At 32.6% G+C, this 16101-nt stretch overlaps 1 protein-coding gene across 2 annotated transcripts; it reads right to left on the bottom strand.

Annotated features, from left to right (window-relative positions):
- Nucleotides 1-393: 393 nt before the first annotated feature.
- On the bottom strand, nucleotides 394-12574 carry LOC108204306 (uncharacterized). Of its 2 annotated transcripts, none has more exons than XM_017373675.2 (23): nucleotides 12362-12574; nucleotides 10638-10935; nucleotides 10463-10531; nucleotides 10248-10385; nucleotides 10004-10121; nucleotides 9308-9390; nucleotides 8825-8920; nucleotides 8529-8697; nucleotides 8311-8453; nucleotides 8149-8235; nucleotides 7821-8006; nucleotides 7161-7328; nucleotides 6227-6347; nucleotides 6057-6126; nucleotides 5070-5157; nucleotides 4859-4979; nucleotides 3789-3982; nucleotides 3581-3689; nucleotides 2923-3078; nucleotides 2383-2485; nucleotides 1292-1465; nucleotides 1073-1218; nucleotides 394-845 (listed from the first exon to the last, which is right to left on the bottom strand). In XM_017373675.2, the coding sequence occupies exons 1-23, from the start codon at nucleotides 12532-12534 to the stop codon at nucleotides 655-657; spliced, it is 3201 nt and encodes a 1066-aa protein (XP_017229164.1). In that variant the 5' UTR covers nucleotides 12535-12574; the 3' UTR covers nucleotides 394-654. The 2 variants fall into 2 exon arrangements, with proteins under 2 accessions (XP_017229164.1, XP_063942167.1); XM_064086097.1 differs by having other exon boundaries at nucleotides 5070-5160; nucleotides 12362-12550.
- Nucleotides 12575-16101: the final 3527 nt, after the last annotated feature.

Genomic DNA, 16101 nt, shown 5'->3' with positions numbered 1-16101 from the left:
TTGAATTTTCTAAACTGTACCGGAAACTGGTTAGCCAAGCGCTTTCATTTAATGCAAGTACGATTATTTAAAAAAAAACAAAAAACAAATAGTCACTGCAATTGATTCCTCCAGATATGCGTTGTTTAAGTCTGCCAGGATTACGTGAATCAAATTAAATAGTCCGGATGATTCTGTTACCAAAAATAAAAAGAATAAAGTATAACCATTTTAATTGCGGCTACCTTTTTTCGATAAGTTCAAAGGAAGCTAACAATTCAAGTACCGAAAGGACGCACAGTAATCAAATATTATTGCACCCAACAAAATTGTATCTAATTTATTTTGTTTTAATTTATATTTAGCTCAAGTAAATATATTCTCAGATTCATGTCTACTTGTATTACCCATGAATTTGTATGAATGACAAATTCATAAATTTTCAAGTGTTTCTCATTCACAGCAAACAAACCAAACCAAAGGGAGAGAGTTGAAGCTCACAAAGTCTTCAGTCATGTGCACCAAATCATATGCGTTTGATACGAGATAAAGACTAATGTTACATACTACGGTATTAATAGGGAAACCACATGTCAGGATCTCAATAAAAGATTTTGAAGTACATATTTGAATGCAATTAGATTCCTTCTGCGGGTTTACATTTCTGCTAAGCTACTAGACTCCTCTCACCTCGTAATTGTGAGAAATAGTCAGAGGCGACTTTTTTGATACAGGCCTATCCTCGGACCAAAGCTCCAAGTTAACTGTACCAGTTCCCCAGTGTATGAGGCACTTGTAAACCTGACTGACATCGAATTTGTTCACTAAAGCCACACCAAGGCATTTATCCACAAGCATCCACTCGCCTGAAGTTGATATTCAAGTAAAACAGTGAAGAACTTCAGCAAATTGATAGTTAAGAAAAATTGTTGGAACGGGAATAGAATGAAACTTGGTTCCTAAATATTCGTATTTGAGAATTTTTAGAGCATGTATCTTTGAGTCACATGGACAAACACAATAAAGAGCACTTCGCCAAAAATTGTGAGTTGTAATGGTTTGTACAAATTATCAAGAAAATGATTATATGTACCATTAGGCCGAAGGTCTCCTTCATAGCTCTGCTCACTGGAAGTTGGCCAACAATCATGCTTAGATCCATCAACGGAAACAAATGAGACATATGATTCTGTGGGGTGAAAAAGGCTAAACGTAGGGTGCACCCTCAAGCAAACAAGCCTACATAATATGTAAAGTCAAGTCAAATGAGATGTTAAAACTATATACCACATATGATAGTTAAAGACCAAACCTTGAAAATCCTCCAGAACCAGCACCAACACTGCGAGCTACAATGCTTGAATTGATCTGGACAACTTTTGGATCATCTTTAGGTAAAGATATCATCCGTTCAATAACCAATCCACCGCCAACATCGCCTTCTAATGAAAGAGACTCCACTTCTCCAGCCTGTTCAAGATCACGACTGCAAAAGAAAGAACATCAGAATACATAAACTAACAGATCCAAAAAATAATGTATAAATACTACTTCCAGTTGTAGTGAACCCTAAAGCATTTAATGCCTTAATTAGTATATAATGATGTATGAGTATGACCATGAGAATGTACATCCAGAACTGAATGAATAACACGTTTCATTGTTCTTCATTACAAAAAGTTGCACAATTATCCTACGAATAGTACGTGATGGGATTCAGGATGCCGCCTTGTTGCAAAATTAAGAATTCTAATATGCTTAATATCTAATATGGCCCCTACGACCCAGGAAGTCCCTCGCTGTTTGTGGTGACGAGGAGATAATTAACAACAAAGAAGGATGGGTGAAGGGTTAAAGAAGGAAGATCCCCAATAGGAAAGATCTAAAGTCGAACCAGTATGTACAGATTTGTTTTAGTGAGCTTTTTTGTTCAATGAACATCTTTTCAGCTTTTTCAAAATCACTGAACACATAATTTTTTTCATTATTGTCGACTAATTAAAGTGGCAGTTCCATTCTAAACAAATCTAGTAACAATACTTTAGTTAACTAGTAATTACATAATACCAAGCAGAACCCAGCAAAATCTTTGTATCCTAAACTAACCTCTAAAGTAGCACCCAGTAAACCCATCTTTATTGAATCCGATCTGATAATGTATAGTACTTGGAGCGCATGTAAAAAGACACGAGAGATGTATAGGAAGGAGAAGTGGCAATAAGTATATATAGTTGCTTTTCAGTAGGCTATATGTCTTCAAACACAAGTCAGAAGCTTTTGTGTGTGCAAGTGTCTGGCAAGTGGCAACATTTTATAAATAACAAGCAATAGTATGCCATATTTGTTGTCATGCAATGCTACTGAAGTTACTAAATTTTCAAGGCAGTTAAGGGTTTGACTCACTCAATAACACTATACTCCTCCGAACATCCAGCAGACCGGTACTCCATTCCACTATACTCTTCATACCCATCAATATCGACCCGACTGTGAAGCCATTGAGTTCCTGTCACAGCAGAAAATCGCTATATGACTAAGGACTGCCGTTTTAAAGATGGGAATCTATAGCTTTTAAAAAGGGTTCACGTAATGTCTAAGACAATAAAGTACAGATGTTTCAGGCAATGAGAAATCTTTTTGTATATACCTGGTGTCATATAATTTGGGTTTTTATAACATTAAGATGGAAGGTAATTCTCTACTGTCAGGTGATAGTCTTGGATTAGACAGTAAAGCAATACTCTTCTTAAAATTTTGAACATTTTCAGAATAAATTTATGCTCCTGATTAGGCTACGGAAAAGTTAGTAAATGGACATGCTGATACCAAAAGATGGATATAAAATAACAGTAAGGTCAAAGAAAATTGGGAGGCAAACTACAATAATAATAACAATGATATGTAGTTGTGTAAATGTATATTTAATATGTAACTCAACATTACCAGAAGGAATATGCTCCATGGAAAGGATCCTCCCCCCTATCCAAGGAACCACTTTAAGGACCCAATCACCACTTTTCAGTTCCACGGGAGTCCTAGAAAGTTCTACTCCTTTCCCTTCAGAAACTTTTTCCACATCCGGAATTTGCCTAGCAGTTTCTGCATTCAAATTTGGATAATTAGGAAACAGCAGGACTTGCCACATAAGTCAAATATCTTGCTTGAAGAGCAGAATCTGATTAATCAATGATCAAGAGGATTCTACAAGTTCGAGGGCAACTAAGAGGCATTGAATATGTATTCAGAAATCAAATGTTTAGTAACTCGATTTACCGAATTACTACTTAGTATAAGCCTCCCAACTGTTATTAGTAACTTCAATAAGTGTTTGGTAAATAACTTACAAAAGTTTGGTTCGAAGTTTAAAAAAATATATATATTAGTATTACTTTTTTATGTAATAAACTTAAAGGTAAACGATATTTTATAAGCTTTCCCAACTTATAAAGATATCAGTTGGGGGGTTACTGGACTGAACTTGTAGCCATATGAGCTAGAAAAGAAGCCTAATGGAGTCTCAATAACAAATTGGAACTTTAACAAGTACACGGAGGATCAATTTTATAACCCTTAAAAGAGCAGATGTAGGAATGGGTATTACCAAGTCGACTAGTGAACTTCTTATGACTTGCAGATACTAAATCAGACACTTCGGCTTCTGAAGGCATGGTGATTTGTATAACATCTCCATCTACTCCATATGCATCAAGCTGTTAGAAGAACATATAAATATTAAACCGAAACAAGTTTATGAACCAGTTATCTATTTTCAGGTCTTGTACTATTATGCTATATTGGCACACACATACCATAGCACCTCTACCGAGCAATAAGTGTACATGTAAACGACGTTTTGGCCTCTTCCACAACCCCTCAGATTTGGAAACTCTTATAGTAACAACTGAAGACTGAAGCTCAGCAACATATGTAGTTAAGAGATACCCTCCTTCGGTGTATTCATATCCATCACCGTCATCTTCATAAAGAACACCTTGAGCCTTTCCTGCAAACCAGAAAATTGAATCTATACTCTAACTGCACTTAAATTGTATTGCACAAGAGTATTAATAGGAAATACAGTCTATAAGTACCGAGAACGCTATGTTGACTACCTAATTGATCAAGTCAAGAAACAAGTCTGCAATATATTAACAAGATATTTCACAGATAACTACTTTGGACTTTCCTGTAACATAGGCCTTCAAATTGAACAAATGGTTAAAGACCAAGTTTCCAGAACAAAGATCGAGTCTTTAAAATAAAAAACATGAAGATATAAAAAATACCAAGATGCCTTAAACGGCTTGTATTACAACAAAAATCATATTTGACATGATGCTCTAGTTAAAAATAATTGTGAAAAGGTTTATATGGGATTATGGCGTTGATACACCTATATTAAAACTTTTTAATAGAAAAGGCCCCCTTTATCACATTTTTGAGAAGTAATGCCTCAAATATCACATCCTGGAAAATGGCCCCAAATATCACTCTAAAAACACTAGTTCGTGCTATGTTTTAATTTCAATCCAAAACGCTAGATCGTGTAATGTTTTTTATTTATTTTTTCAAGACCCGACTTGAAGTAGCGTTTTGAGCTGAAAACCCAACTTAAAGTAGCATTTTCAGTTAAAAAGAATCGTGAAAATGCTAGGCAATGTTGCATTTTGAGTGTTAAACTTCCAAACATGGGTAACACAAGTTAAAGTAGCATTTCAGAGTGATATTTAGGACCATTTTTTCAGGATGTGGTATTGGGGCATTATTTCTCAATATTGTGAGATAACAGGACAACGCCCACTTTTTGACTGTATCTAATAGATTTCTATATTTACTAATTCAAAGAGAACTTCTTTAATACTAGAAGAAATTAAAGTACCATTTTCATCTAAAGCAATGAGAATTGATAAATCATCACTTGGATCTGCTTCACCAGCATGTTGATGAGGATGACCAACAGGAATAATTGATCCACCTTGCAAATAGAGAGCTGGTAAATCCTGATATATGCATAAATATGTAAGATTTCAAAATTTGTTTAAGGCTGCTACATGAAAGACATGATATGCTTTTACTGTTTTAAACGATACCGGATGTGAATCATCAAAGTCAAAACTCATCCATATGCCTTCTGGTAGTGTATGCTGCAACTGATTTACCCCGTGATCATGCATTGTGCTGCTATCACAAAACCAAAGTTATTTCATTATATATATCCTTTTATAATAAAGATCAAACATAAAGTACAGTTTCTTCAAAGAAAAACACTTGCAACCAATTTTTCCAATAAATAACGCCTACATAAAATTAGAACTTCTAGAGCTCTCCACAAATAATACTATCAATCATCAATGTACTACTAACCTAAAAAAATAATAAAAAAACAAAAACATGTGTCATGATGCAATTTAAAAAAAAAAATAGCAATCTCAAGATAACATCATAAATATGCATTGAAAGGAAGATTCTTTCACCCCCTTCAGTCTCTACAGCCTACAGGGTCACCAATAGGCACTTGTTTCTAAAATGATAACCACATTGTGCCACTATCTGGATTCATATATACTTGCATATTTACTGATGCAGCTTATCACATCTGGAGAAGTATTTTATGTGTATTATACAGATTATAATAATTATTTTACATATTCAGTGGCATAATAGATTTCATTGTTGTAAGATTCCACAGGCTATTTGCAACAGCTACTGCCTACTGGCGCTTGAAATAATTTGCACTCTGAGTAGAAACAGTAAGTATGATGAAAGAGAGAAAGTTTATCAAATGTATGTTAAAGGACAGTGGTCAGTACGATGAATGTCAGATTTCAATGATTAAGACCTATGACCCCGAAAAATATACACAAATTTTTTATTAGGCAAATTAACTCGATCTATAGGTCAATATTTCATTCGGTTTTGCTTAACTGAAAGCATATCGTACTAAATCCCATGGTCAAGTTAATGTAATTTGCTACAGGGTAACAACATAAAGGGTAGATAACGAAATCAGAATTTAGAACATGCAAGATACTCTAAAAACATTTTTATCTGTGTAACCTGAGGAAAAGAATGCGGACCTTGCATATATGAGAAGGGATCCTAACATAAAGGAGTTCTCAATTGCTCTTAACTTGGGATCTTTCGAATCTGCAGCAAGTATTTACAAATACACAGATCGCCATACAAGGAAACCACATACAGATGAACCGGAATCCATGGAAATCAACTTGATAGCAAAAGAGCTCACCGATGAAGAATGTAGGAGTTGCCACTGGAATACCCTTGGTGTGTGCCAAATAAAAGAGGGTGTATATGTGTGGTAGAAGGCGGTAGCGCCTTCTCAATGCTAATCGACAAACTTCTTCGCACTGTAACAGTAAAGAAAGTTATACTTAGCACCATCGTTCATGATAAATTGATAACAGATTGATGTGAATTAAAACAAAATCATGGCACATGTCAATTGAGGTGACATTGTTTCTAACTAGTGATTGTGTTATTTTGTTTAATAATGTGCATGGATATCTTTCTCCACCAACAGAAATGGAAAGCACAAGTCCTGTAGTTAACGTGCACAAAGAACACTTAATGATTACATCCAGTACGGATGATATTCATGTTGGATCCCTCATGTATCAGCTTGATGGCACGAAGCACCAGCAATTTACTATATCACCCTCAAACTAATCAATATCATAAATTGCTAGATTTTGTTATATGTAAATTTGTAAATCTTGAAAAAACTATACGCAGTGTTTTTCTTTTAATGCAGAGTCAACCCCAAATGAGAGGGAAGCAGAGCAATCAAACAGAATATAGGATTAGTTCTGTTTGTGATAAACTCTAAAGTAACTATGATAAACTACTTGAGACTTGGGAGGATATAACTGAAGTCGTGTATGAAATATAGGATTAGTTCTGTTTATGATAAACTCTGAAGTAACTATGATAAACTACTTGAGAGGATATAACTATAATCGTGTGTGCTGATTCATACTAGTATTGCTAAAATTCTTATCCTTTAGAATCATTGATGATTTGTCAAATGCTACCAACTCAGTCGGTGAAAAAATACAGGATGTATTATATTCTGTCACTCAGGTATAGGGATTTGAGACATTCAAATATAATCACACTTGATCTGAAAGAAGTGTAGCTATCTTTGTAACAGCAGTGCAAACCTCTTCTCCGAAAGACCAAGGCTCATGGTCAGAGGTGCCCTTTTCGGAATGCCCACGGCAGAATGGAAACATAGCACCAACACCCATCCATCTCCCAAAGAGCTTTGGCGTAGCATTTCCAGCAAATCCACCAATATCTGGCCCTGCAAGTGGCTGACCACTAATTCCCTGTAATAAAATTAAATATTAGAAGAATTATTTGAAATGCAAAAGCTATCTGCAGAACCAGTAAATTCAACTTGACTGAAACAACAAATTCTCTCATAGAACCCTACAAATATTTACAACTATGATTCCCTTGTTATATCCAGATATACCCCTGTGATCAACAATGATCAGAAGTCATCAACAGCTATTCATGTTCACGCTAGGCAAACCCCTTTAATGCATTAGTTAGTAACCAAATAAGAAAGTACAAATAGAATGGTTACCATCAGCCCATTATGTGACGGAAGCATTTAGAACTTGATCGATAGTTTGCAAGTCAGACTAAATCCATTTAACCCATAATCATATGTATATGTATAAATAACTCCTGGACAATGTTTACAAGTTGCATTGATATTTTTTAAAAACAAAGCTTACGAAAGAAAGTTATGAAACAATCCCCATCCAGCTCCATTGCATTAATCATCAGGCAGTTAAAAAGAAACTGATTACCAGTTGAAGAACCATAGATATGCTCATATGTAGATGCTCCCAAGTTGATAGATTATCTCCGGTCCATGTTGCTGCATATCTTTGACTACCAACATATCCAGCTCGGGTGAGAACAAATGGACGCTTACTCCTATTAGCTAACATCATGCCTTCATATGTCGATCTCGCCATCAGCATGCCATATACCTATATAAAGAACTGAAACTGGCTAAAGGACTACAGAATTCCTGTTATCAACATAAAGTCATAAATATCCTACCATAAGACACCTGCCCATGATGAACAATTTAGTAAATTAAAAGAGCAGCAAAAGACAGAAAAAATATACATTGTGATAATGTGCATGACTTTGACACCCTCCAAGTTCAGCATCTCCCCTGTGAACATTACTCTCAGGCATGGTCTTTGTTACCGTCTGAAAAAGGATAGATGAGATAAAGATCAAGCAGTTATATGGAAAAATGGAATACAAAAATTTGCTCAACTCTACCTTGAAGACAGCAGGCTCATTCATATCATTCCATATACCATCCACACCATATTCAGTAAAATCTTTAACTAAATTTGACCACCACAAACGAGCTTTTGATTGTGTAAAGTCAGGGAAGACACAAGGCCCAGGCCATACATCCCCTAGAAGCGACCAATAAAACTTGGCAATGTAAGAACCAGATTACATGTTCAATGTGAATGCATATAGAAACTTACCCACAAAAGGCCTTCCATCAGCTGTCTGGGTCCAGATGTCCTTTTCAGTACCACTGTCATGAACAAAATAACCATCTTCTTGTTTGATTCCTGGGTCAAGCATCCAGATTGCTTTGAAACCAGTATCATGAAGATCTTTTACTAATGATTGTGGATTTGAGAAACGTTCCTGAGAATAAATGAGCAGTTAGCTGTTTTAGTCCCCCATATGGGATATAAGGTTAATTCCACTGTCTTTTTTTCTCGATCCAAGTAAAAATTTACATGCATAACATGCTTAAGTCATAAAAGCATACCTTGTCAAAAGTGAAACAACGAAATTCATCCATGTAGTCGATATCCATCCATATGACATCACAAGGTATGCCTTTTTCCCGGAATGTTCTAGCGATCTGACATGTGAATGGGTGAGAAAATAGAAAGGCACGCAACGCAATACTATGGAATATAAGCTATATTGATCATCACAAACAGGATATCTAGGCAGGATTAACATTTTATACAGCTAACGATTATACGAAAGTGCATTAGCTCAATAGATGACTTGCAAAAAGGAAAAGGCTCGCATTGCACATCAAAAGACAGCAATCATGACAGACGCCAGATGGAAAAAAATCACACAGGAAAAAATAATATGATTTCCTCCAGAAACATAGAAAACATGACTGAAAAGCAGTATCAATGAAGTTGGATACAAATATATGTACATATGTGAAAACAAAAAAAATAAAAATAAAAATTGAGGCAAGTATATATAACATAAATGACTAATGACTCACCTCACGAACTCGTGCATCTGAGTCATAGCTCCAACGACATTGCTGATAGCCCAGTGACCACTTTGGGGGCATAAAAACAGTTCCTAGAAAGAAATTTGATGGTCAATTTATTTGCATATAAACACCATATACTTGTGTGTATGCAGCCATAGATGCACATTATATATATTGGAAAATATGCTAAAAGAACTAGAATTTATGTAGGAAGGGTCCATTAGAATATTTCCATATTTGATTGAAATTACAAAAAGCATCATGCAATATAACTGGACATACATGATTACGACCTGGAACACAACCAAACAGCTGTAGTATTGTAACAATGGAATTTTAATAGCACTAGTATACTAAGATTACTATAATTATAGAATATTATAAGAGAATGTCAGAATGATCTTGAGTATGGTATCATAAAACTCATTACACGGAACAAATACTGTCCTTGGACTATACAGATTCCAGGACTACAATAAAGTAGAACTCACATGTCAGCGATATTACCATAGCCTCAAACAAAAATACAGTTACTACTTATCTACATAGTACATTCTGAACTTGAGTGCACGTTTAACTAATATGGCATTTGAGCTTATTCATAGTGAAAAGTGAAAACATATGCAGCTTTAAACTCATCTAGCATGTTAGGCACCATAAAAAATTGGTATACATTCCTCAATATGCTGTTACAAAACTTACCGACCGCACGAGAAAATGATGCCAGAACATCAACTGGTAAGGGCAAAGGACCAAAAGTAATGACAGGAAATGATGATGGAGCACAAAACCTTATACTTGATTCTTTCCGTAAATCAATCTGCTCAAAAGAAAATATATATATATATATATATATATATATATATATATATAGTAAGCTGGCTAAGATTAAAGTTTGCGTCTACACAATACATGTAAACAACTGTACGAGATATATTATGATAACCTCACAACGTCTTGTTGTGTCGGCGAGAACCCCCAGTGCTTCTCCGTCTGGAAGAACAGCTAGAACCCAAGGATGTGACTGGTACAAAGATGTCGTTCCAGAACCATAACCCCAAGCATCTGTGTTCCAGGTAAAAACCTAATACAACAAAATTACTATATCCTTAATGAACTTATACAACAGTTTTGTGAATTTAATCAACTTAACTACTATACCCTTTTCCCAGTACGTTCAAGCTGTCCGCTAACTTCTCCTGTTCCATAGAATGTGGTGCCTGCGGGAAGCTGGAATAAAAAATAGATTTCTATTAAATCAGTAGAAGTGCATACAAATGGACACATTTTACATGGTGATGTTAAGAGATTAGACAAATTATGCCAAATAACTAACCTCGATATTAACAATTTGTTGTCCATGTGCACACTCAAAAGTAGGGATAAATGATGGTTTTCCTTTAGTAGTCAACAAAGGTGTTTCCCTGTTCTTCTGATTGACAAAAGAATGACTCGGAAATGCTGCATTCCTATCATCAGCAGAGCAATCAAAACGAAAAACTCCTTCCTCCAGAATAGGTTCAAAAACCATATCTCCCGATTTCACATCTGAACCTGATGCACTAGCTTGATTTCCACCCATCTTAGACACAACAAAGCTCTCTCCAGTCCGCCTTCTATCAAAACCCTTCTTCCTGCATACAAGAGGGTTCAGACTCAGTTCATCCAAAACAACCTTGGTGATTCTTAACCAATAATTACAGTCGTACTCACACTCTTCCCTCCTTAACATAATGTGCAACTTTAAAGACTAGGAAACAAACTCCTACAGTCCAATTTAAATCAATTCATCCAAAAAAAAGAACACAGCATATTATTCGAATAAAATAAACATTTGTTAGTTCCTTGACTCATGTAATACACCATTTCTTTTATCTTCCGGTACAAAGCTATTATAATAGCATTATCTGTAGCACCACGTGTATAGCAATCATACTCACAGTGTTAGTCATATAATAATAAGTATAATTCATATATATATGCACATATTTCTTTAAACAATCATGGTTTTCGATTCATATTAAATTTACTGCTATTAATTTGTAATAAATATCAGCACTCAAAATGATACAAAACACTAAATCACTAGTCACAGCAGTACAAATATCACTCCAACCAACTACAAACAACTAGTCGTAGCAGTACAGTTTATATTTCGATATGACACAACTCACTAGTATTTACTGGTCATATCAGTAGAAACCACTTGATCACACATAACAAAAGGCTACTACACACTAAGTTCCACCTTCTCATCCGAACTTTAATCTCACTCAAACACAAACCTAAATTAATCACATTTCCTTGAGTAGATCATATCATACATTACCAAACCGATCTTGACACTAATCAAAAACTAACATCACACACACTACCAGAAGCATAACAAAACACTAATCAAATAAGTAAACCACATTTCCTTGAGCGGGTCATATCATATATTACCAAACCAATCACAACACTAACCGCAAACTAACATCACATACACTCCTAAAAGCATAGCAAAACACTAATCAAACAAGGAAATCACATTTCCTTGAGCAGATTATATCATATATTACCAAACTGATCACAACACCAATCGAAAACTAACATCACATACACCGCTAAAAGCATAGCAAAACACTAATCAAATAACTAAACCAAATTTCCTGAGCAGATCATATCATATTTTACCAAACCGAACACGAAACAACTCGAGAACTAACATCACATACACTACTAAAAGCATAACAAATACTAAACCAAATTTCCTTGAGCAGATCATATCATATATTACTAAACCGATCACGAAACTGCTCGAACTCTAATATAGTAATATCGCATACACTCCTAGAAGCATAACAAAACACTAATCAACTAACTAAACCACATTTACTTGAGCAGATCATATCATATATTACCAAACCGATCACGAAACTAATCGAAAACTAACATCGCATACACAGCTAAAAGCATAACGAAACACTACTCAAATAAGTAACTTTCAAGAATAACTCGATTATTAATGATAATGAAGCTTTAATCGTGCTGCTACGAGTGAGTAAAACGAAATTATACCTACGATTCTTCAAAATAAATCGAATATTTAGTGAATTTGATGAATTTATGAAGTTGTAATTTGAAGTTAAAACCCTAGGAATATGATGAGATTTTGAATACGACAAATTTGTACGAGTGCGATTATATACTACTAGTAGTTGTGATGGTTGTGCTGTTGGTGGTGCTTCCATTTATTTTAAGTTTTTTTGGCACGAAATGGAAAGTGCAGAGTGGGGGTGATTTTTTTATTATTTTTTATATTTTTATTGTTTGGATAAATGAAGGTGAATATGGGGTTAATATTAGAATCCAGAGAATACACTTTCGACGTGTTTTTCTATCAGTGATCACGGCCATTCACGGGGTAAATGAGAGGTCAGTTGTAATCAACTCTGGTCCCTAGGGATGGCAACGGGTCGGGTCGGGTCGGATTTCTTGAGATCCAGATCCGATCCATTATATTTCGGGTCGGGTCGGGTCGGGTTCGGGTCCGGGTCTGAAAAATGAAGATCCGGATCCGATCCGTCGGGTTTTTTCGGGTTTCGGTTCGGGTTCGGGTCTAATTCGGGTATTTAAAAAATAAAATTAAATAAAAATTATATATCTATAAAAAAAATGTGATGATTGATTTTTTTTAAATTTAGGAACATAAAAAAGGGTTTTACAACTTTCGTCTAATACAATAAACAGGTGAAACATGTTAACTTAATTGTATACAATCATTCAACTTATCATTTATATTTTATATTTTTATTATATTGAGATTTTTAAATGCACAATAACTGAGAAAAATATTGATGAAATGAATATAAATTCTGTATTGGGCATATAAAATTAAGTAAAATGTTAATATTCATACATAATAATTCATAATATTTCAATATATATACTTTACATTAAACACATAATATATATATATATATATATATATATATATATATATAGGAGTAAGATCCTGGGAGAACTCATACTATCAAGAGAACCGAGAGAACTCATACATCTGCCGTTGATTAAGAATCTTACTATAATTATATTCTGAAATACTCCCTCCGTCCCTTTTTACATGTCCATTTTGCATTTCGAGGAGTCAAATTGACTAATTTTTGACTAAACATTACAAATTATCTACTCATTATTTTTAAAATCTGAAAGTTGCATATTAAAATAAACTAAATATACTTTCTATTGATATAATTTTTATTATTTTTCTCAGTTATTTGATACATGTAAAGTTCAGTCAAAATAAAGTCATTTTGATTGGTCAAAAGTCAAAATGGACATGTAAAAAGGGACGGAGGCAGTAATATCTTTACAAAATCAATCAAATCTAGTGATGTTGGGGGTATTTCTGTACCATCGAAAAACAAGAAATCAATGACAATTTATTACCATATATATTGAGATTCTTATATAATGCTTTCATATCTTCCCTATCTTTAATTTAATGCTTCTATATCTTTCTATGTGTTTTTCATATTCTTCTCTTAAATGAAATATGGAAAACACTTCACAGAATCTTAGTAAAATATCCATTGGTAAAATATTTTCATTCTTTACTAATTCTAGATTACATAAAAGATTTAAAATATTTTACTATTTTTATTTTTTATTATGTTACTAAGATTCTTTTAGGTATTTTATCCGTATTTATTGAGATTCATATTTAATGCTTTCATATTTTCCTTATCTTTGATTTAATGCTTCTGTATCTTCTGTATTTTTTCTCAATTAAAACATAAAATTTATAGATAATGCTCCATATATATCCTTCTCTTAATTGAAATATAAAAAAACACTTAACGGAATCTTAGTAAAATATTTTCATTATTTACTACTTCCAGAATCCCTAGAAGATTTAAAATATTAGAAGACTTTGTACAAAATATTCAAAGATACTTTGTAAAACATTTTCATCATTTATTATTTTACTAAGATTCTCTTAAGTTTTCTATCCATAATAAATATATTTTATTAGGTGTTTCATTTAGCTGGTTATATATAATATACTATGATTTATATCAAACTGCCCACCCTTTTCGTCAAAAAATCTCACCTGACCCACCCAAAAAATTTCGGACTCATGTAAGCCACTATAAACAAAATATATATCATCACTATTCATAGCTCTTTACTTAAACATTTATAAAAAATCAACCGTTTGTTTTTTTATTGCAAAACCACTTCGAGTACTTTGATAATAGTCCCTAGGATTTATCAAAATAATTTGGGAATTCCTAAAGCAACATATCTAGGATGATCATATAACTATATCTATAACTATATATTTTATTTAACTACATGGCTATGTTGCTTTAGAAATTCCCAAATTATTTTAATAAATATCAGGAACTATTATGAAAGTACTCGAAGTGGTTTTGTAGTAAAAGAATAAACGGTTAATTTTTTATAAATAATTAAGTAATTAAAAAGGTATGAATAATGAAGTGGGTAAAATGATATATATTTGGTTTATAGTGGCTTAAATGAGTCCGAAATTTTTTGGGTGGGTCAAGTGAGATTTTTTGACGAAATGGGTGGCCAGTTTGATATAAAACCCTTTTATTATGTGTTCTTTAAAGTAAAATTTAATTTTATAAAACTAATTTTAATGATACATTAATTACGATTCTACTAATTGATGCATTAAATTTTTTATATACGATTCTACTAATTGATGCATTAAAAATACTTTTTCTTTATTATAGAATACTTAATGAATATTGGTAAAAGGCATTTAAACACTTTCGAACATAGTTAATAGATTTTTTTTATTATCTGATTTAACATATTAGAACACCTAGCAAGATTTTTTTAATATAATATTATTGTGTGTGAGACATTTTTAATATTATATTATTAAAATTATAATAAGTGTTCTACCAACAATATAAAAGTTAATATAATTCTGTAAATAACGTGATCAAGTGTAAGTAATAAGTGCATTGAGATTCCACTAAAATTTTTTTGAGTGTCTCGTTAGTTGATCATATTCAACATATAAATTTGTTATGTGTTCTTTTCAAATAAAATAGAATTTATTTGAATATAATTTAGTGGTACATCAACGAAGATTCCACTAAAAAAATTATTAGGTGTTTCATTATTAAATTTATTAGGTGGTACATCAATAAAAAATTTAATTGAATATAATTTATATGTATTTTAATAAGTACATTAAGATTCTATTTAAAAAATTTATTAGGTGTTTCATTATTTGGTCATATATATTATATAGTTTTGTTATATGATCTTCTCAAATAAAAAAATTTAATTAAAATTAAAATCATTTAGAGATACATTAATGAAGATTCTACTTACTGATGTATTAAACTTTCTATTTTGATAATCAAGATTTATGATATATTTCTAATGTGTATTTGATTCTAGTAAATTAAGATTTTAGTAAAAAATTTATTGATACTCTTCTCTGCTCAGTGTCACATTGATAATATTAAGATACTATTAAGTGTTTCACTATAATTCTACTATTCTACTATTTTAATATTAAATATATTTTATGTGTATTAGAGTTTTTTTAGTAATTTTATTGATATTGTAATAAAGGTTCCATTAACAATATATATATATATATATAATTTAATATAACTTTTTTTAACTATATGATTAAGTTTTTAATAAATACTTTAAGATTCTACTAAAAATTTTAAGGGTAAGATAAATCAAATATTTAATTAAGTTTATTTAATAGATACAAGATTCTACAAAAAGTTTTATTAGATCTTTCTTTAATTATTAAC

The sequence above is a fragment of the Daucus carota genome, chromosome 1 (assembly GCF_001625215.2).
Source record: "Daucus carota subsp. sativus chromosome 1, DH1 v3.0, whole genome shotgun sequence".
Taxonomy (NCBI): domain Eukaryota; kingdom Viridiplantae; phylum Streptophyta; class Magnoliopsida; order Apiales; family Apiaceae; genus Daucus; species Daucus carota.
Note: the sequence above shows the minus strand (reverse complement) of the source record. Positions and strands in the feature narration are given on the sequence as shown.